This window comes from Acartia tonsa, chromosome 10 (assembly GCF_053477335.1).
Source record: "Acartia tonsa isolate MP-2025a chromosome 10, ASM5347733v1, whole genome shotgun sequence".
Lineage (NCBI taxonomy): Eukaryota > Metazoa > Arthropoda > Copepoda > Calanoida > Acartiidae > Acartia > Acartia tonsa.
Window position 1 is genome coordinate 17318332 of NC_137269.1, and position 23201 is coordinate 17341532.

The 23201-nt window shown below is 31.5% G+C and overlaps 2 protein-coding genes across 4 annotated transcripts in view; both read left to right on the top strand.

Moving 5' to 3' along the window:
- The first annotated feature begins 1 nt into the window (after position 1).
- On the top strand, positions 2–18573 carry LOC145329570 (protein phosphatase methylesterase 1). Of its 3 annotated transcripts, none has more exons than XR_013882963.1 (16): positions 2–211; positions 2815–2910; positions 3523–3573; positions 3934–4001; positions 4299–4340; positions 5688–5760; positions 7246–7304; positions 10151–10262; positions 10689–10765; positions 11156–11199; positions 12552–12618; positions 12975–13030; positions 13635–13764; positions 14101–14166; positions 14539–14716; positions 14825–18573. XR_013882963.1 is itself a non-coding variant. In XM_080173845.1 (15 exons), exons 1-15 carry the CDS (start codon positions 7–9, stop codon positions 14632–14634), a joined length of 1242 nt encoding a protein of 413 aa, XP_080029971.1. In that variant the 5' UTR covers positions 2–6; the 3' UTR covers positions 14635–18573. The 3 variants fall into 3 exon arrangements, 1 of the variants encoding a protein (XP_080029971.1); XR_013882964.1 differs by having other exon boundaries at positions 14539–14711; XM_080173845.1 differs by having other exon boundaries at positions 14539–18573.
- An 849-nt stretch (positions 18574–19422) lies between these two features.
- The window catches only part of LOC145330456 (uncharacterized), a 57412-nt gene continuing 53633 nt past the window's right edge, over positions 19423–23201 (top strand). The window contains exons 1-6 of the mRNA XM_080175090.1: positions 19423–19515; positions 20192–20251; positions 20950–21008; positions 21209–21580; positions 21675–21772; positions 22235–22325. Of these exons, the coding sequence (XP_080031216.1) occupies positions 19423–19515; positions 20192–20251; positions 20950–21008; positions 21209–21580; positions 21675–21772; positions 22235–22325 (773 nt within the window). The remainder of the gene's footprint in view (positions 19516–20191; positions 20252–20949; positions 21009–21208; positions 21581–21674; positions 21773–22234; positions 22326–23201) is intronic.

Sequence of the window (23201 nt, forward strand, 5' to 3'; positions counted from 1 at the left end):
CAGGCAATGTCTAACCTTCAGCGCAAAGTGCTGGGTGGCGGAGCCGCCGGCGCTGCCTTGCCAATGGCGGCTCCCCGCCTTTCGGCGCCGGGTGTTTTGCCGCCAACAGCTCCCCCGACCGGTAGACGGCGGCCCGGCAGCTTCAGGCGGCGGTCATACAGTCCTGTGTCGTGGAAAAAATACTGGGAAACCAAAGAACAACTCAAAGGAGGTAAAGATATTATTAATAAACCCTTTCACCTTAGGGGACCAAATCTATTCCAAGGGTCAGATTTACTAATATTAGCTTAGTACAACCACTTCATGCATAAAAATATCAAACAATTATCATTTTTTTTGCGTAGATTTCCTGGTGAAAAGGAAGACTTTCCTCTGACCTAATGTACATATATATTAATATGTGATTTTTTTAACGCGAAATTATCATTTTTTTATAAATCAAGCTACTGTTAAACTTTAGTAGTCTTGACTGTTACTTGACTATTTTATGTATTTATTCCATGTCCATAGATTCATATAAAGTAATTAGGATAATATAAGTAATAAGAATCTGCAGTGAATTTTTGATATCATTATTTTATAATTTTGTCCTCCGTATTTATGTTCTTTAGTGGGATAATTCGTATGGTCAGGTTCAGGTAAAAAATTAAAACGTAAAACAATTTTTTTGTATTTTTGGTGTTTTTCCACATGGTGCTTGTCAAGCACTGAACCCCCCCCCCCCCCCCCCAATTTTTTAAAATAATTAAAAAACTAAGGGGTTAATTTTTCTATGCATAAAGTTGGGACTCTTATCCTGAGGTGTTATCTAGTACCCAATATAACCTGGCCTAATCAGATTTAAAGTATAACAAACAATTAAAAATTACCTCCTTGGGGGGGAGTGAAGGGGGAGTTTTCAGTAATCAACAAGACGCTTTAAGAAAAAATGCCTTGTGTTTTAAAGCGTTTAAAACAAATCAATTTTGTAATTTTAAACAATGCCTTTTAAATGTTTATTGTCCCTATTGAAATAATGTTATTGTTTTAATCCTTTTGTGTCTCTGATGTATATGTATAGAAATTAATAAAAACATATTATGCTGTATACCTACGTCAACTTATTGTTCAAAATACTGATGGAAAATTACCCTTGCAGAAGTTTCTTTATTGTCTTTATACATTTATTCCTTTGTTTTATTAATACCTATACAAAACAAAACTTAATTGTTCATGGTTGATAAAAATCTATGGGTGAAGAAATAGTATGCTTACCTAACCTGGATAAATATTGACATTCCTATTGGTTGGACTTTATGTTAGTATAACTATTGCCATAGGCAGCCCAGCATTTTTTGTAGGGGGTATTACACTTCCAAAAAACCTATAAAAAAATAAATCTCGTCAAATTTTTTGAATTTACCCCAGGGCTGGTTTGTACACCTAATTTTAAACCTAGTATATTCACTAAAAAAATACTATATATCAATGCTGGAAGGTGCTTAGAATCACTAGCTCTCGTTTGTGGATAGTCCCCTTTTACTGGCCCTCTTTAAAGGAAGCCTGCAAGAAATACCACGCTTTGAGAAAGACTGCCACAAGTAGACCAAATACCCCAAATTTGAATCCTTCAGCTTCTATAACAAAAAAGTTCTAGGCATTTTAAAATGACATTTTATGTACAATGAAAATTTTGAAAGAATTGCAATGCTCATGTTGAAAACTTTAAAATTAATCTACGTGGCCTAGAAAAAAAATTATAAGCTTATTTTTGTCATAAATTTAGGTTTCCAGTAACTAATTATATTTTTACAATAAAAATACCCATTTTTAAAGTCAAAATCATTAAAAAAAATTAAGTTTTACTTGCGTAGTACCGAATGTACTGTATCCAATCAGAAGGCTGAATCAGCTTAACAACCAATCACAGCTAAGCTTGTATTAGTTTACCCCTTTGTTTCCGCTATGATTTTCGTTGAAAAATGCAATTTAAATCGAACACCACATTTCATAGATTTTGACTATGAAATGTGGTGTTTTTATTGTAAAAATGTAATCAGTTACAGGCAATCTAAGTTTCTGACAAAGATAAGGTTATCGTCAACACAAGTGATAATTGAAAAAGATTTTGAACGACATTTAAAAGCTTTAAGATGTACGTCAAACTATTTAACTTTGTGGCAAACATTGCATATTTGACGTATGATGCGAAATTAATTAAAATAAAATATTTGTTGCACAAAAAGAGTTAATTTGTTTAGGTACCTAGGTTAAAAAGAAAATTAATTTTCTTTTTTTATATTGAAACTTTTAGGTTACAACACATACTTAAATATCAAGATCAAACTGAATTTTTCCTTTTAGAGGATAGGTATCATTATATATTTTATGGCTTCGGTGTAAATTTTCATTTATACAATTGAAGAAGTCTCCTTTCTTAAAGATATTTACGTAGGTCCTTATTAGCGTTGTCAAAATAATAATTTACGTCAATAAAAATGTTATAGGGCACATTTACTGCAAACCAATTAAAATTAGTAAACTGGACAACAGGCAACTTATAAAAGACTAGCCGCCCCCAAATCATATTTTAGTGTACTTTAAGTGTATTGTTGCATGTCCAAATGTCAGACAACTCTCTTTGTATCACAACCTTTATCTGGTAGTCCTAACTGTTTATGGTAATGGGATGTAGCTGTTGTTCTCCCTTCTAAGTTCTCGTACTAAATTTATAACGTGTTTGAAATTTCAAAAGTGGTAATTAAACCCATTACCTTTCCGCCAAAAAGCAGGTGTTTTTTTATAAAATACATTACTTTCATGACATTTTTTTAGAAGATGGAGTTTTTACAGTTTACTCGCGTGGTTCTGGTGATACTCTTGTATTGTTACTCCATGGAGGAGGATATAGCGGGCTTACTTGGAGCTTAGGTAAGAGATAGATAGAAAAGCTTATTTCATTACTCCTTGGAGAAGGATATAGCGGGCTTACTTTGGGCTTATATAAGAGATAGATTAAGACTCTTATATTTATACTCCATGGAAAACTTTTTATTTCAGTGAATAATCTTTAAAATTAATTATACATAGAGATTAATAAGACCAATAGATAATAAATAGTGAGTCAGACTTATCTGGTTTACTTGTTAGTGTTACATATATTTACAATATTACTGCTAATGATAGATTGAACAACTTTAAATAATGAACAGGTGTTATCTAGAAAGTGTGAAATTTTAGTTTAGTTTATAATTTCACTTTTACGGTTAAATGTTTCTCAAAATGTAATACAAAAATCTTAAAAATTTTCTAACCAGCGACGCTACACTATAATTCTTAGTCTGTCTGTCAGGCAGTCCGTGACGCATCATGGAAAAATACTAGGCGTCTGTATAGACTTCAATTAGATTCCGTTTTTTTTTGTGAAAATTCTTCGACAACGAGCTGATTATAAGTATATTTTAAAACTCACAGCGTCCTTGCGCCCATGTATAAAGCTATGGAGAAGTATGGATTTTCGTTCATTAATGTTTTTTTTTCAAGTTGGTGATGAGCTTTTCCGTATGGCAGAATGTAGGATAGCTGCCATTGATCTCAGGAAATTTATATTTTATTTATTTTTGGCATATTTTAGAATATTTTTGGAACACTTAAAACGTCCTTATTGAATGTCATAGTGGGGGGGGGGGGAGGGGGGACTGTAGGTGTTAAAGGTTTAAAGCTTTAAAGGATTTTTTTTTCTCTTTTGGTTTAGTTGTGAGTTTGTGGGGGGAGAAGCCTAAGGAACCTTTAATGTTAAGAAAAAACATAAAACCACATTTCACATTAAAAAAAATAAAGTTGGTTGTCACACTTTGTCATCCTGGGACAGAGCCCATAGAGGCTAGGATATCAGCTACAGTGCTATGATACAATGATCTAGATTTAAATATTAAATAAATGCAATTTTGGTGGTCAGAGGGCATGGTGAAACAAGTGCATCAGTGGATGATATGAGCCTTCAAACACTCAGCAAAGATGTCAGGAAAATAAACATCAAATCAAAATATAATATCTTCCAAATTTTAAACTTTTATTATCACCCTTTTCCATTTATTATCAAATAAACTTACAACCATATTTTTCAGTCCATTGTGATATTTGTTGGACGTTGGTCATAATTTTCATTTAAGACTTTGGAATTCGAATGTGATCATGAAAGTGCAATTTTAAAAGTATAAGCAAATTCTTAATAAATTTTGTCAAACTATAAAATCAAATCCTATTTCTATAGTGATAAAATTACATTAACCTATTAGAAGGTTTTGGATGATTTTTCAAGGTGTGTGGCTGATCAGTTGGTAGATTCTGGTAATCATAAGGTAAACTTTTATAAATACATATGTATGACTTTAAAAAAACAAGGATCACAACATCCATAAAAGCAAAGCTCTAAAATTATACGGTAAGACAAACAAACATTATCACGTGTATAGTGTCAGAGCTTATAAGTGGAATTTCAAAACAAAAATGTATGTAAACTTGTTGCAAAATTGCTTAGATACAGAATACTGTTTTTTAGTGTTTAAAGGGACTGTGAACGTAAATTTTTCTCATCTTAATATCAAATCTTAACATTATCTCATTCATAATATCTCACAGATAGAGCAAAACGCGCTTTTGTTTGCTTAAAAAACGGCTTTTTCCGACGATTTTTATAAGGTACGGGGAAAGGAAGAAATTTTCCGTATTATATAAAATGTGCATTAAATTGCTTTTTTCTCCCATTATAGCTAAAATTAAACTTTTTCACATAGTTCTAGATTTTTCCTATCAGTTAAGCTGACTTTTAACATAATCCTTGCTTTAATCCAATGTATAGTTACTTAGAAATTGATAAAATAAGCAATATTTTTTTATTGAAAACTAAATACAACAACAAAGCCAGAAACAGTTTTTTTATTAGTATCCAATTAACTTTAAATGGCCCATCTCTCGCCCACCTTTAATTACAAATTTGTAAATAATAAAGACGCAATATTTCTTTATAAACAGTCTGATAAAAGTGTAAACTAATTCTCCAAAGTGGGTTATTTATTGTTCAACACAATAAAAAAGGATATTATTATTTTATATAACCTATGAGATTCAACCATTTGTAGACAGTGAGGTATTTTTTTTTGTCAATAATACGAATTTAAAATATGTCTTTATTACCTAATTACTACGTTATAAAAAAACGAATTGGCAATTTTATAGCATAAAATAAATCCTTAACAGTAAGTAAATTGTTTCAACTATATATGACAAGTTAAATATCCCTACAAACATTATAAGAAACAAAAACGTTCAGATTTTCCCTGTTTTTTCCTTTTTCCCTCTCAAAATACTATAAAATCAAGGCATTATTTCTGGATATTTTTGTGAATAGGATATTTTTGGTTGATCAGTGTAGTGAAAAGTGCTTAGTAAATGTTAAGATTTGATAATCAGATGAGAAATTTTTACGTTCACACTCCCTTTAAGGACATACTTCTATTATTTCGCTTATTATTCTGTACTTTCGTACTTTCTGATAACGATTATACCGTTGCTGCGCTTTCTAAATCTTACCTAACTGTTACAGGAATAATGATGCCAAGTTTGAAATCGACAGTTCAACTTTAACTCTAAGTACAGACCTATCCTAATTCAATTATAGAAAAAGTAATAATCGTTATTTTATTCAGAGCCTTGTATTAGTTGGTCACTCCCTTGGGGGTGCTGTTGCTGTTTCTGTAGCCAAAGAGGGAGGCGTTGCAGGTACGTATTTTTCACGCTTTTTAACAGGGTTGGTAAAAAACAGGTTTTTAAAAAAAAATAATTAAATAAAAAGATATAACTGGAAAGATAGGCCTCTGTATACATTTTTTTGGAAACCATCCCCACCTTGGTTTTTAAAGTTTTTTTTTTATGGTTTAAACCACTTTTTTTAAACCAAGGGGTTTTTTTAATGCCAACCCTGCTTTTTAATAAAAATATTCCTAAATAATGAGAGAGGAAGGGGGGGGTTCACAGATATGTTTTTTTAAAACTCGACTTAAAGACTTAAAACAGAAAGGAATAAACCATAAAATGTTACATCACTAATATTCAGGGTGGGCATACAAAAAACCCACCCAAAAAAACCCACCCAGGGTTTTTTAAAAAACCCATTGAAAAAAAACCCAAGGTTTTTTGGGTTTTTGAAAAAACATTGAAATTTCACGTTAAAATTTACAAATTAAACCTCTATTTACTCAAAGACTAGGACCTAATAACATTTTAAAGCAAATTTTACCTAAAAAAACATAAAAAAATATGAAGTAATTATATAAATGATGCTCTACTTATTGTTCAAATGTTTCTGAAATTACTTTCTCTCAAAGCTTAATTTCAGAAAACGCTTTGCTACTAAATTGATGATATATAAATTGTGTAAATTACATAATCATAATTTATTTTTTAAAACTAAAACATAACAATTTATGAAAGGAAATAGTTACAGTGGCGTGCAGAGGGTTTTATTAAGGGGATGTAAAAAGGAAAAGACCTAATAATTTCTGGGAGGGGGGGGGGGGGGTTTGACAGCTTAAGAATCGAGTAGTAGGTTCAATGTTTTGAAGCTTTTAACCTACCCTCCCCCTTAATAAAATATTTTGTGCACCATTGCAAATAAGGGTTTATAATTGATCGGAATGCCAGCTTTCTTCATTAACTATCTAGTTTATTGTGAAATCTTGCTTACCTTTTACCTACAACAACATAAACATTAATATTTCATCAATATATCAAATGTATTTGACTCCTAAATGAAAAAACCCAATAAAACCCTAAAAAACCCATAAAAACCCAGGGTTTTAAGGGTTTTTATGGGTTGGGTTGGGCTTTTTTGAAAAACCCTGGGTTTTTCCCCACCCTGCTAATATTTGACATGGCAATTGCTCCTCTATAGTATTGGTCTGATTACAACATTGAAACCTTCCCCCCCCCCCCTCTTTTTTAGATGAACTAAATTTACTTATTTATTGTTTCAAGTTTTCGTTTTGATTCTTTGGATTTTACTTGAATTATTTATATAGGCGCATGTAGGCATAGGAGGTTCAAAAACCAGCATCAATTCTTTTTATATTCTCAATTACTGATCAATATTTCTCCCACACAAAGTATAGACAAAAATGTTTGAAAATGGAGATTTTAGATTCTTGGAAAATAGCTTAGAACCACTCCCAATGAGAAGAGCTTCCCTGATTTTTATCTTTTTTTTAGGTTTGGTTGTAATTGATGTTGTGGAAGGAACTGCTTTAGAATCCTTGAATCATATGCAGGCAAGTTCACAGAGTTACAGGCTTCCAGCACAAACGCAGGAGTGACAAACGTCAAAGTGGACAAATGCAGTAGTGTCTAAAATATCAAGTTAGCTAGGTATTTCTGTACAGGTTAGGTTAGGTTAAGTTATGAATATATATAATATATAAGCTCCCCGTAGGGGTCATGCATTATAAAACCTGTAAGATGGTCTAAAAAAGGTTAGGTTAAGTGTCCCGTCTGACGTTTGTCCCTCCTTTTATGTATTAGAATAGATTTTTTTGTCCATACATACAAAGGTGATCGAATTTGAAGTAGGAAAGATTAGCGTGTGGAAATCAATGGTTAAAAATAGGAAAAGAAAGGTTCACAGGGTAAATTCTTAATTATTATTCAAAATATACTTGCAGAGTAGCTTCGCTATAATATTTTGAATACTAGAAGTAGGAAAAATAAATGCAATAATTTCATAACATCCCGGTCTAAAATTTATATAAGACGTTTTATTGAATGCGTTCATTAGAAATTATTTTTTTTTATGGAAAACTAAAGTTTATTAAATACTTTTTTTATTGGGTTTCATATCTTATCTCATCTTTTATATAACATGAAATATTGAAAAGAAGTTGAAATCTAAGAAATCTGATTTTAATTCAGTATAGGGGTTCATTTAACATAAGATGACTTGTGTAGTAGGAAATTTTAATGTTTTTTAAAGATCTGTTTTGAAAATTATTTGAATTTCTTATGATGGTCAAAAGTGGATGTAAGTTTATCTTATTTGCTGTTTTTTGGAATTTGATTATTATTGGTATGGGACAATTTTTCTCTCGAGCACACCATATAAATCCCATGCTCCTTGTAACTCGACTTATATTAAAGCATGAATTAAGCAGACAGAGGGATAAGACTTTTAGCTGCTTATACCAACAACGAAATAAATTTGAAAAAAATTACGAAACCTATACGTATTTTCAGCTGTCGTTGGGGGGCAACACGTAGTAAAATTAACGACCTTTCCATCCGCCCCAAAAATAATTTTAGGTTTATTTTGCTTGTTGGTTAGGTATTCCTGGACTTTTAGAATTATTTCGACGGATTTGTACTATAAAATATGAATATTTTAAAAGCAAAGCTTTTCTACAGGTAATTGTACGAACAGATAATATCGTCAATTGGGAATGTCAGTTTGTTGTAAAAGTTTGGTACAATTAAGAAAGCATAGCAACTTTGAAATCATTGCCTGAAATTTCATATTTCGTTTAGCCTTTCAATTGATATTCAATTATAAATGTTACATTTTATACCTATGTATGTCAATTATGTCCGTATGTCTGACTATCAGGTTTGTTGAGCTATGCTTTTATGTGTGTTATTTATCCTTGTTTTTTTATAGCCTACAGCCTAAAATATTTTATCTATACCTTTACCTAAACAAGGATGACAACATCCATAAAAGCGAAGTTCTGAAACGGTAGGACAAATGAACATTAACACTTGTAGAGTGTCAGAACTGAATAATCAGAATATAAACGTATAATAGTAGAAACAAAATTATAAGAAAATTTGTTGAAAAAATACAGGATATTGTTTAAGGACATACTTACATTTTAGGACTTGATTATAGAGATGCTTCGCCTTTGACATTGTACTTTGTTGTCCTAGGAATCAGTTAAATTAACTAAAAGAGCTAACTGTCTCTGACGTACGGACGGACGGACGTACGTATCGACCCTAATTATAGAAAAGCTTTGCTTATAAAAATTAGTCAAAAAGGACAATAAAAAGCATAGGTATTATTTTTTATGCTTGTAGTACTAAATCAAATGAACAAAGAATAGGGTAAGTTAAAAAAAACGAAAAAAATTGTATTCACTTGATTTAACTCTCACGTTGAATTGACATGTATTTTTTCAACCAAATTTGATACTCGGAGATAGGGAAATGGCTAAACATCAAAAATGGAATAAGACTAATTCAGCCTGATAGGGAAAAAGCTTTATAAAGATGTAGCTAGATAAAGTACAATGTAGGAAAGATAAGTAAGTTTTTTTTTTAATTAATTGAAGTTTTTTGATTGCAATAAATTAAGTTTTCGTATATTTTATTGAAAATATGCTGATATAGGAGCAAAATCTATGGTGTTTTTTATGTCGTGACTTGTGGAGTGGCTATGCTATTCAATTTAAGAATTATTGCTTATGCTTATTGCTTATCCCTGATTTATTAGTTAGTATCTATTGATCCAGTTATTCAAAATGTTTATTCAGCAGAGTTTATTTCATAAAAATCAAATTCCTATCTTTTTTTACTGAAAAATATTATTTGTACTTTTTAAAGAATGAAACCCTTTCTACCTACGTTTTTTATATAATTGATATTTAGAAAAATAACTTTTGTTACCTGCCTTAGATTGATAACTTATCATATCTTATCCATACCCCCAACTTTTGCCAAAAACATTATAAGACGAACCTGCTGATATCTTATTAATCCTTTTGGAGAAAAAGGCATTGGTATAGCTTTCACTTCATACACCAATTAAGAAAAAATTTTCGTCATTTGTATGTCCCCAAAGACATCAAAAAAGATGGTCTTTAAAAGAATTGTCATTTCGCCAGTCCTTCCGTCCGTTCTTCTTATTTTTAATAAGGGACAAGGGAAAGTGATTCTAACAAACAATTCTAGGTGAAAATTTTCCCACAACCATCTTCCCTTACCCCCCCCCCTTTTTATATCCACTTCCCTTCAGTTACATCAAAGTTTTACGCCAACTCTAGCCAACTAAATATTTAGTTTTCGGCGATTTCAAATGAATTAATTGGCTGAATCACAGCCCCTGTTTTTAATATTTTTTTTTCTTTAGGGATTTCTTCGCTCCCGTCCTCAGCAGTTCAGATCCGTGTCTCATGCCATTGAATGGTGTGTCAGGTCTGGACAAGCAAGGAATATTGAGTCAGCTAAAGTGAGCATGCCAGGTAATAGTTTGATGATCTTATAGGACAGCTATAATGGTCATCTGAATTCTGAATCCATTCAGGAGTAATCCGCTGAACTAGCAGTCCAAACCATAAATCTGTGGAAATTTATATTTTTAGCCCGGATCCCTTCGGAATTATAATCTGCTGAAACTTGGTATCAAGTTTGAGCGGATTAAGTTTCAGCAAATTAGCATTAAAGTGTTTTAAATTTCGCTGAAATAAAAATAGTCGCTGATGTACATCAAGACGTACACTACTAAAAGTATGTAGATGCAAAGTTTAATGAAGATGATAATGATGATGAATTAGATAAGATAAATTAAAAAAGTGATTAATCAATACTTTAAAAATTTGAATATTTTTATGCACTTAAACTATTTTTAGTACAACTGATATTTTTATTGAATTTAATGCTTTGTTAAGGTCAAATAAAGGACAAGCATGGACGGTTGGTGTCCAGCTGTATTGATGATCTCATTTCCTCTCCTCAAAAGGACCAGGTAAAATCGTGCTTTTAGTACCTTAACAGGGATGTATATTCAGCATAAGATTCATTTTTTTCTCTGCTTCGAAAAATATTTCGTTCCTTCCCTCCTCCCCCCCTCCCTAGTTTTTTCCCCAAGGCGGGGAAAAAACTAGGATGAAAAAATGATTGAAGTAGGTAAGACCCCTCCGGGTTCCCATGCAGAATATACACCCCTGGTTAACTACTTTCATACATGTTGGTTGTTATCTCTTGAATGGATTGGTCATTAATCTGACTGACCTTCATTAACACATAACAAAATTAATATGATTAAAAAGAGTAAAAACATTTTGTGTCCTTTTGTTCTTTAGTAGCAGGACGATGTACTGGATGAATTATAATTGGATAAAACTTTATTATCTAGATAATTGAGTCAGCCACCAGACTAACTCCAGAGCCCCCTCCAGACAGGAATTAATTCGAATAATTTTTAAAATATGTATATGTAATTTTAGAGGAATATCTACCTTTACTTATTGTCTCAATTGAGGACAATGTTAGATAATAACCTTTTTAAACGTATTAGTGAAGCTTCTCTATAATTCACTTGGTCAGTCAGTCAGTACTTAACGCTATGGAAAATATGGACAGACGACTTATTTTTGTGTGTCTGAAGATTCCCCATATTAATGAACATTGAACATAAAGTATGTATTTTACTTTGTCCATCGGTCTGTCACTCATGTAAAAAAAGTAAAAAATCTAAAATACGTGAGAAAGTTATAATAATTCTAGATTTAAACAAATGCTCTTTAAAACTTCTTGTCCGTAATCCTATCCATGATTAATTTTGCTTCGCTACTGCTACTTACAGATGTTGTCATCATTGTTATTTTTACATTCCGATTTTGTAACCCATGCAAAGAGAAAATTCTCTCAGTGATCTTAAGAGATGACACAATGGACGATAAATTGATTTACATCTCTAATTAGGATAAATAAGATAACCATAGACGTCCAAGGGGGGGGGGGGGGGGGTAAAGTGGAGATTACCCCCCAAATTATTTTTCATTTCCCCCCCCCCTCATTTAAAATTTACCCCTACCCTGGGGGTTATTTACCCCACCCCCCCAAAAAAAAATACCCCCCCCCCCCCAAGTTTTCAGTACTACTAATTACAAATTTATTTTGTCTTTATGTAATGTTTCTTTATGTAATATCAGTATTACGAGATCAATTACCTGAGCTTGATCTTTAAATTGTTATGCCGCGCTGAATCGGGGCGATTCAGAGGTGAACCGTAGGCGCGCTGGTGGTAAGCCACAGCGCACCTGATTTTTAAAAGATTTTTGGTGCGGTGTTGTTAAATCGCTTGCGCACTCACTAAAATATCGATCCGCGCCAGTACAACTTTATTACTTAAGCAGTGTCAGTAAGGTATTTTATATAAAATACCGTGTCAGTATAGTATTTTATATAAAACATTAATATATAATTTATTTTAAAAATAACTATAAAAATGTTTTCACGATAGTTTTGCAATAAAATATTAAAGTAATTAAAAAAAAATATTTATTTATTAAATAAATCACCCTGATTTAAACCGCCAATGCCACTTGGTGAGTGGCATTGGCGCGCCGGGCCCGCGCCACTGCCCGATTCAAATCACCCATGCAAATTCGATTTAAAGATTGATATTAATAATTTGATGGTGCGCCAAATGAATCGCCCCGGTTTAAATCACCTATAAACGATTTAAAGATCGAGCTCTGATCCTTTCTCTGTAAAAAAATAAACTGTTCTGAATTAAACTTGTTTGTCAGTATTAAAGAGGAAGATGAAGAAACTGGGACAGAAAAACCAAGAGAAACGGAAGAACAAAATAATAGGAAAATAAACAATATTGCTGCGCTACTTAAAGCACCTCCATCGTTGCCTTTTCATTCATGACATTTGTAATAGTTGTTTTTATTTGATTGTCCCATAAAGAAGCAATAGTACATTAGCACCTTTCTTAATTTTGTCTGTACCGAAGAATATCGCCATCCGCTCAACCGATTTGATTCTCTTTTACACATAAAAAGGAGTGGTCGACTGCCCCGCCTCTTAATAGATACTCTTTTTCTTTTTAAAACTAAAAAAAAATGAGGAGGAGGGAGTCGAATTTAACGCCTTCTCCCCACCCCCAAGTGCCTCTAGGGAGGGAGGTAGTCGCCGCCAGTTGTCAATATTGTATCACCATCAGCGAGAGCGCACCTGCTGGTAATGGACCATTCACATGGGCCATTGATCTGTCAACTACAGGGATGTACAATTTTTATGTTCAAGCTTATTAAGCTAACAATGTCATTTCCTTATACTAAAGTAACAGGATGTTTGTGTGTTTGTTTGTACCGAAGGATCTCGCTAACCGCTGAACCGATCGGGTTCTCCTTAACAGGGTAGCTTCTCATAGGTCCCGGGAAGGTTTATAACTTGTTTTCTTGGGGGGTGGGACACCCCAACCACCCCCCCCCCCCCAAAAAAAAAAAAAAAAAAATTAAAATTTTTTAACTAAAATTAATAATTAGGGAGGGGGGGAGCACCCCCCCCCCCCTCGAAATTTTTTTTTCGCCCCCCAAAAAATTTACTTTTTTACTTTTTCTTTTAAATCTAAAATAAGAAATTGGGTTATCAAATTCGACTCTCCCCTCCTCAAGAGGCCTCTAGGGGCGTAGCCGCTAGTTTTTAAATATTGTAAAGACATGAAAAAAGAGTTAATAAAAGAGAAAGAAGAAGAAATGTCATAAGTCATTTCATAAAAAAAGATAGAGATTTTCTGTAGTTTTAACAAAATAACATGAGTATTGACGTTCTTTTAAGATTAATATCAAGTGGAAAAAAACTACATCCCGTTACTACATTACAGAGCCGTATTGGTCTGGTTGGTTTGCCGACTTGACCGCCAACTTCTTGGCGGCTCCCTCTGCCAAGCTGTTGATGTTGGCTGGTGTTGACAGATTGGATAAGGATATGATGGTCGGACAAATGCAGGTGAAAATATTTTTAAATAACAAGTTTTCTCAAATAGTTTAAAGTTTTAATTTTTAACTTGTAAAATATTGATAGGTATTTCATTTCACAATTGAATTTGAAATCAGACAGGGAGGGTAGGAACAGTAAACTAAATTTAAGAGGTATTCAAGTTTTTTTTAACCACCTTACCTTATTCGTTGGCTCAAAACCTTTTTGTACTTTTTGATTGGTTTTGATTAGTTTTAAATCAATAATTTTAATAGAATGATAATTTTGTCTATTATCATTGTATATTATTTTATTGATCATTGTCTTATCCCTTAAGATTCATGATTATTGAATAAACAAATTTAGGGAAAGTTCCAGATGCTTGTATTGCCTCAAGTTGGCCACGCCATTCAAGAAGATTCGCCAGATAAGGTCAGTTACAACTTTAATGTCATCTTGCGGTTTTATTATGAACTATAACAAATATAAACTAAAAATGCCTGATATTTATTTTGATAAAAGGAAATGTTTGAATGTTATTTATTTGAAATAACTCGACTGTCAGATCAATTTGATTGGGATCTTTGTACCTAAACATGATTAGCGGTTTCCCTCTAAACGTCTGGTCGGTCGAATATAGAACCCCGCCCCCCCCTCCCCCCATTTCCACTTATTTGAAATATATTGTTCAGAAAGAGGGATTAATCTTACGTTTTTTTGTTTGTTTGTTAAGGTCAGGGTAGTTAAAACTGGGGTTTAAAGTGAAAGCTGAAAAATCTTTTTCCTCAATATATTGTATTTTAGGTGGCTGAAGCAATTGCAAATTTTATTGTTCGAAACAGGCTAGCAGCTTCCAAAGACAGTAACATTGTCGTTCCAAAGATCCCACTCCGGCCATAATTGAATTAGCTGACAGCAATCAATCATGTAGCAGCATATGAATTAAGAAAAAAAGGAGAAAATCATTATTTACTAATGCTGAGTTTTTAAAGATTGCTATGGCTCTTAGAAAATTTTTAAATTTAATGAAAGTTGCTATTAGCAATATTTTTCTAAAAGTCAGTGCTAATCTTTAATAAACTCATTCCAGGAAAATGTACTTAACAGAACATCCAGCAGTCATACAACTAGCAAAATGTAAAATTATTGTACTTTTGCCAACCATCAAGATATTTTGACAGCATTTTGATGAAATACTGTTTAAAATATAAAGATGAGTAAATCACTTAATTACAAGGAAAAATAGAATAATTGGAAAAAAAGAAATGACACATTTTGCTGGTTGCTAAATTGTATCTTTAATTAAAACAGCCTAAAAATAATGGTATGATATAATATATTAAAAATACATTCCCTAAACTAATAGACACTAATCATAAATACAATAAACATATTTTATTATTTAACAACTCCATGTACAAATAATTTGCCAATATTTAGTCATTTTTAAAAAGTTTTACCTTATGTTTTTGTTGTTAAGTTTCAAAGATTATTTCTTAACTTAAACTATATAATAAAATACTACAGCTCTGGATTATATAGTTTTTTCATAATCCGTCTTAAAATGTATATTTACTTAGGTATAACATAAACAACAAAATTCTGTTACGATTTTTTCAAATTGTATATTTTATAGGAGACTTTTTACGTAATAGCACCAACAACGTAATAATCATAAACTACTAACTTTATGTTAATCATATTATATTTGTTGCAAAAAAAGCATAAATTTGTTAATTTTGAACCCTATAAAAGGTGTATTTTTTTGATTGGGTGTATAAAATCATATTTTATATTTTCCGTCCATCTCCACTGAAATATTTAATAAGCGTTGTGATTATCTAATGGTCCTTAATTATATTGTGTAGTTTAGTTAGTGATTGTTAGTAGTGCAACTACTGTAAAATTTACTTTGTCTTATTTCTCAAATTATTCAAACAAAGATCATTAGAAATATAATCTTTGTTAATACAAAATGTCCCTTTTTTGTCCTAATATTCTTCTTTTAAATAATTCAATTTAAAAAATATATTTTCAGGTGACATATCTTTGTTCCTAAAATTTATTTGTATTTAATTAATTACTGAGCAAATTAAATATCATTCGTAATACTAATAAGCATTCAGTGGATGTTGTAACCATTGTTGTCAAATATATAATGAAATAATTTTAATTGCATATATTTAAAATTAAAAGTGTTAATATTTTACAATTAAAATTACCCTCCCACGCCAAATGATAAGTACAATAGATGTGTTTCTTTAACTTTATTTTAACTTATTAATATTTCATAAACTTCCTTTTTATCATTTACAGCAACACTCAAGACAGGGCTGATATAAATTCAAGTATAATATTTGATTAGAAATAAGTTTAAATTTTAAGTTTATTTTACTGAATCATAAGAACTTTATATTAAGTTTTTTTTTCATAATAACAAAATTTAAAAAATTAATAATGTATACAAATCTTGCCCAATTAAGTGATCATTTATTTCTCTTCTTATTTATATAATATATGTACAATATATCTATCTTACAAATACAAAGAGAAAACCATATAAAACTCAAATTTTAATAATGTAATATCATATAAATTTAAATTATGAGCTTTTTTACATTTTAAGTTTAGCTTAGTAGGTATTTTAGTCATGTGTGACATTGTAGATTTATGCAATTATTATTCATTATGCAGGCACTTTTATTCATGCACATAATTAAGTCAATCATTAAGATTGGGGAATTTCTCATTATTTTTTATCCAAAACTCTCTTAAATGTGTGTTATAATAGACTAAGATGATGAGAATGGGCCTCGTTTATATAAAAATTATTCAATTAAAAAATGTTAATTATTTTTCTCCTATGTCTGGATTTAATTTCATTTTTGTAATTAATTTATAAAGTGTAATTAAAACTTTGATAAAACTGATGAATGAATCAATCTAAAATTTAATTAAATCAATTATTTGTATCAATGATTTTACAATATACACTTAGATTATTTTAGAACTTTCTGACAAAAAAGAATATATATTTTTTTACTCAAATTCATTTCATTAATTTATTTAAATAACATTGTAAACCAAAGAAATATTCAATATTTAAGATCATCATTAACAATTATATTTGATTATGATTTTAGTTGAATCTTTTATCATCAATAAATACAGTGTGTGTTTTTTTTATGAGAACTTTTTTGAAAGCAATTTTACCCCACTTATAGTTATCAGAATTTAATGATTAACGGCTTATTTTCTTCGTTTTTTATAACCATTTATAGAACATCAAAAAAATATTTCAGTTTTAATTTAAAAAGTACAGTAAAATCAAAAATTCAAAACTTAGGTGTCAACATCTAAAAAAGGTTTTAGCGCATTTTTCTTAAGCTCAAATCTTCTACCCTTTGCAAGAAAAAATTGGATTTTCAGTAGTTTTTTTGGGGGGGGCCAGTACTCCCTCCCTGGTTGAGATATGGCCTTCAAACTTTGATATGTTCTTGTACATGTCCCCAAAAGTATCTGTATCAATTTTTAAGTATGTATCTCAACTTTGAATCGTTTTGCAGCCATTCTTGCAAAAGGTAGAAGATTTGAGCATGAGAAAAATGCGCTAAAACCATTTTTAGATGTTGACACCTAAGTTTTGAATTTTTGATTTTACTGTACTTTTTTAATAAAAACTGAAATAGTTTTTTGATGTTCTATAAATGGTTATAAAAAACGAAGAAAATAAGCCATTAATCATTAAATTCTGATAACTATAAGTGGGGTAAAATTGCTTTCAAAAAAGTTCTCATATAAAAAACAAACTGTAAAATGAAATCTGGTTATGAAGGAATTTAAGGATGAGCAAACTGATCCTTAAATTAGAAAAATTTCTACATTTGACAAGATATTTCAGGCATAAGATAGCAGGGGCTGCTATTCAGCCTATTAGTTCCATTTGAAATTGATGAAAATTAAATATTTTGTTGGAGTAAAACTTGTTTTCTGGTGTAACTGAAAGGGAAGTGGGTAAGAAGGGGGGGGGGGTGTTGAGGGGAAATTTTCACTTAGAATTGTTTGTCAGAATCATATTCCCTTTTAACCGATAAATAGACAAGTCATTTCCAAGACAAACTTTCTTCAGGGAATTTTTTTCCATGTTCTACTCATGGGTGGGGCGATTTCTAGATTAAACATTTCAACACGATTCTTTATAGTAAAGACACCAACACAGCAATTTTCGAAACATGACAAGACAATTTCACTCAATTTCAATTTCATAGAATCTATATTTGGTCGACTTTTACAAGAGAAATACACAAAACTAAACAAAGCAATTTTGTATTTGTTCGAAATTTATCAAATTTACTGTTTTGTTTATCCCTCAATGTTTGAAATTCAAACCTGTTTCAATGCATAATAGTAACAATAATAAAATACAAATACATAAGCATATAATATTTATTAATCATAACCTAAACATTTTAAACATGTACAATACATTCATAGGGCATAGTTCAACGAAATGCATTTGTATTATGATAGTGGGTCCTTTATTTTTTTCCTGTTTTATTATTATATCTGCTTATATACACAATTAATTAATGCATATACAATTGAATTGAAAATATGAAGGATCATTAACTCTTTAGATGTTTTCCATTGAACTATCCCTCATTTAATTTTGGTCTAAAATCTTCAAAAATCCACCTACTTGTAAAATTTACAGATATTTATCTAAGATATTTAAGATATATTGAAAAAGATTTCAGTTTTAATTGGATTAATTGAGCATTAATGAGAATGTATGTATTAAACCCCTCCATCTAATAAATTTGATGTTGTATTTCAGAATTAAAATGTGTTTGGGTGCCTAGAGACTTAATAAATTCAGGTTTCATACAAACAGCATACTAGTTTCATTCAATGGGAAATAGCTTGAAACAATGATACAATAAATAAAACTTTTTGGACAGACGAACATCCAATTTCGTTGTTTACTAAATGTAATACAGACTCTAGCTTTATGACATTAATTTATATAAGATAAATTCATTAGAAACGAGAAAGTAAAAATTCAAGAATAGCTATGCATAAAGTTTTAATCTTTTATTTTGCAATTTTGTTATTATTTGGCTTTTTTACCTACTAATCTTTATGAAATCCTCGAAAATAATCTTTTCAATACTTCTCCCCCTCTTGTAGAAATCTGCTTACTAAATTTGCACACTTTCCGCCGCGTCTTATTTAGACATGTATTTTGACACAAATTAATAAGGTAGAGAAAAGATTTAAGCTGGATTATATGAGGTAACTAAATATAGACCTACCAACCCATCAAACTAGTGTGGAGTAGCTTTACACACACAAACATACATTTTTACACTGAGCACTAGAATGATTATCATTTACAGAAAAAATATCTTGAACCATTCGAGTATTTATCTTTTTTGTTCGATCAGTTTTCTAGAACAATAAAATATGTTTAAAAAATTTAAAAATTTTATTCATAAACGTTCATTATTGAGCGGGGTTTAATGTGTGGTTTCAAAGTTTGAATGGGGTAGTAGCCCTGGAATTGGACGTCCATGTTCATGGAATTTGCAAAAATGTTCTAGCTTATGTAAAAGTGTTAATATTTTCACTACTGTCAAGACAAACAAAATCGATACTTTGTATGAACAATATTGTAACCTGTCTAGAATGAGTTGGTGGGACACAACACAAATAGCCTCCTTGGCCTCCAAGGCCATGAAGGAAAATTTAATATTGCCATTCATTGGTAAAAAATCTCGTGTAAATAAATCACAGTAATATTATAGGCTTAAGCGCACATAAAACCCAAGTATCTTAAGAGAAAAGTCAAATGACGACAAAAAAATGTATAACTCCTTTGGCGATAAACATAATTACCCCTATTGTGGATTAAGATTACATTTTAAAAATTTTCAGACACTGCTAGCTTAATTAAGGTTGGATAAAAGATTTTAAGCCATCGAATGAGAGAGAAACTGATTATTAACTATTGGATACCAGTATAATTTACATTTTATTGTAACCTCCCTCCCTGATATGTTAAAAAGATACCATTTAACCTTTTTAAGTGTAAAACTACCTTTTTATATCTTCAATCTTTTCCAAATTAAGTGGCTGATAAAAACTTTTAATTATGATATATAATAGTTATTTCTCGTATCGTATTATAAACGGCTTTCCGCGGATATAGAATGTACAATTATAAGATTAAAACTAGTTTTTTTAGCCCCGAGGTGCCGGAGGCACCGACTAAAAAAACTGGTTTTAATCTTATGATTGTACATTTCTATATTCGTAGAAAACTGGATATAATACGATGCTAGACATAGTTTTTTCGTATGGATGAGAACCGGTTCCTATCCACCGGATTCGAATGAATACGAGAAAAGTTTATACCTACAGTTAAAATTGCATATATTAAATACAACACGTGCAGGAGGCCCAGAAAACTTTGGATAAAGCTCTTGATATTGAAGAAGAGGATATAGAAGAAGAGGTAATGCTAGTATATATGATAATCCACTGCTTACATCAACAATGAAATTGATTTGGTAAAAAATCACGAAATCTATACGTGTTTTTCAGCTGTTGTTTGGGGGCAACACATAGTAGAATTGACGATCCTTCCATCTGCCCCCAAATATTATTTTAGATTTATTTCGCTTGTTGGGTATTACTTATTGTTATTCCTAAATAATCCAGCTTTAACCAATAACTGAATTAAATTGTGATACCTAAATAGTTCAAATATTTTCGTGATTTGAACAATTTTGGGGGAAAATGCTTAGGTAGTAGTTTTTATCAGCTTCCCCTCATATAATATCTTAATTTTAGCTTTTTATAGTGCCTATAAAATTAAAGTCATACTGGCCTACCATTGGTCAATGCAAATGTATACTGGCCTGTCATTGGTAATTTAGTCTGAGTTTTTGCCTATCATTGGTCATTTCTATTGTATGCCGTCATTTTTTACAGGCACTAAAACAGCTTCATCTTATATTTATCCCCTTGTAATTTATTTTCGATACTAATTCAATTAACTAAATTCGTTGTCATTTCTTTACAAGTAATTTTTTAATTTGAGAAGCCAAATGATTTAATAATTTCATTAATATCAAACGGATCCAATAGGTATAAAGATTGAGTTACTGACAATGATGTTCATATGCAGCAATAATGGTTCAATTACTTAAGGAGGTTGATGCTGCTCCAACAGAAGCAAACACAAGCTGGTCATCAGGCTGGAACAAAATGTTGAAAACAGAATCTACTTTACAACAAGATGACGAGATTTTAGAAGAACAAATCAAAAAGCCAAGGAATTTGCTCATAAACTTAAATTTTATAAACGAAAATAAAACTACACAATTTTGTACATTTAGAATTGCTAGAATAGATCAAAGAGTTCTTATTAATTTAATACAACTTTTAGATAACAATGAGCATTTGATAGAAAAAGATCTTCAATTTGGAACAGCCTATCCGGTGCTGCTTCCTTAATATCCTCACCAGGGAGTGAAGACACAACACCAGATGAAATTCACCACCCAGATGGCTCCCAGCCTGTTTTTAGCCAACCAAGTAGCTTACAATCAATTGATAGTAGTCAGCCTAGCCAATCAGAGCCAACCAGCCTTCAACCAAGCAGCCAATCCGATTACAGTAGTGGAAGAACAAACTACCAATCGGAGGATAGTAGTAATGCAAATAGCCAATCAGAGAAGAGTAGTGTACATTATGATAGTCAATCAGAGACTGGAAGCAGTATTTTGCATGGAAGTGAAAGTGCTTATGATGGACAAGATTTAGATAATGAACTTCTTAGGTGAGTCTGATGATTGTAATTATTTTAGCATTTTGTTATTTTGACTCGTTCAAACGTGCATTGTGTATTTTAATTTAAATGTCCTTCTATTTAGAGAATCAATAGAAGATGGATTTTCTTCGTCTCGCTTGGTTGTTACAGCTGATTTAGGCGGTGATGATAGCCAACATCCTTATTTCAACTCTTATACAGGTTATTTTGTCTTTTTCTCATACTCATTAAAGTTAGGTTTCTCCTACTCACAAAGAATTCATATAAAAGGGTAAACAAATATTTTGGATGCGTTTTTTCCAGGGATGATTTCTATGAGAATGTTTGATAGTTCCTAAAGATAGTTATAAATTTCCCCTGGGACCTTACAGTAAAGAATAACCATATCGGTGCAGCGGTTACCAAGATCCTTTGCCACACACAGACAGATAGACATTATTATGATTTACTAAGTAAAAAAAATATTCAGGGGAGAGTAATCTCAGGGTGGCTTCTCCTCAAGATGTGGTGGGAGTTTTGTTTTATTACAAAAATCCTAATTTGCTTGAGTTTTTTTTTAGGGGGGGGGGGAAGTCATACCCGGCCATCGTAGGACAATTATGTATGTTCTTTAAAAAGCACAACGTTGTCTGTTTAATTTTTTAACATCCCAATTAATTTTAGCTGCACCTGCTAACAACAGCTCTGTGATAGCCAATGAACCTGGAAAGTCCAGCGGCCACCAAAAGTCTAGTTCTGATGTTGGTTCCAACTACAGGAATTCTATTTCTTAATTTAATCGTGCACACCAGGATCAAAGGGGGGAGGCGGATGTGCCACTTTTTGAAACCAAAACTATAAGTCAAAGGAACTCAACTAAAAAAAGAGTTACAGGTCTGAGATTTTGCATGGCAGTTGCTTTATAGGGTTACAATATGGAACAGTGAAGAAACGACGGCGCATCCGCCGTAAACCGCCGAGAAATTGCAAAAAAAATCGGCGGGAAACGGCTGTTTTCGGCGGTTGCGCCGCCGTTTCTTCACAGTTCCATATTGTACCTCTATAAAGCAACTGCCATGCAAAATCTCAGACCTGTAACTCTTTTTTTAGTTGAGTTCCTTTGTTGACTTTTAGTTTTGGTTTCAAAAAGTGGCACATCCGCCTCCCCCCTTTTACACAAAATATAATGCAATTTAGATGAAATTGCGGTATAACTTACCACTGCGGTATTTCTTGGCAATTTAAGCTTAACTATTTTAATCTTTTGAGAACAAATTCTCCCAGGAAGTCAAGGAGGGGACAATGGATCGAATATTCAATTATTAGGGGTCTCAAACCTTGTGTACCTGCTCAAAGTGTTCGTGAAGGATTTAGCAAGATTTTGGGGACTTTGGGTACTAGCGCGCATTTGCCGCTGAATATGTTATGATTCTAGCAGACAAAATCAATAAAAATAACACAATTTCTAGCAGACAAAAAAATTATTTTGATAAAATTATTACGGCTGGTTCTAACAAATATTTTTTTTTTCAAGAAAATGTTATTTAATGTGTAGAAACTCTACTGTGATATTTGTGTAATAAACAATCTAATAGCCCTAATGTGTTATCTTGAATTTAGGTGGCAGTTAATAATATATGAGAAGGAATTA

Coding starts and splice junctions, on each gene's coding strand:
- LOC145329570 (XM_080173845.1), top strand. CDS start 7: ATGTCTAACCTTCAGCGCAAAGTGCTGGGTGGCGGAGCCGCCGGCGCT. Junction 4,341..5,687: donor TAGATTCTGGTAATCATAAG/GTAAACTTTTAT, acceptor TATTTTATTCAG/AGCCTTGTATTAGTTGGTCA. Junction 13,765..14,100: donor TGATGGTCGGACAAATGCAG/GTGAAAATATTT, acceptor AAACAAATTTAG/GGAAAGTTCCAGATGCTTGT.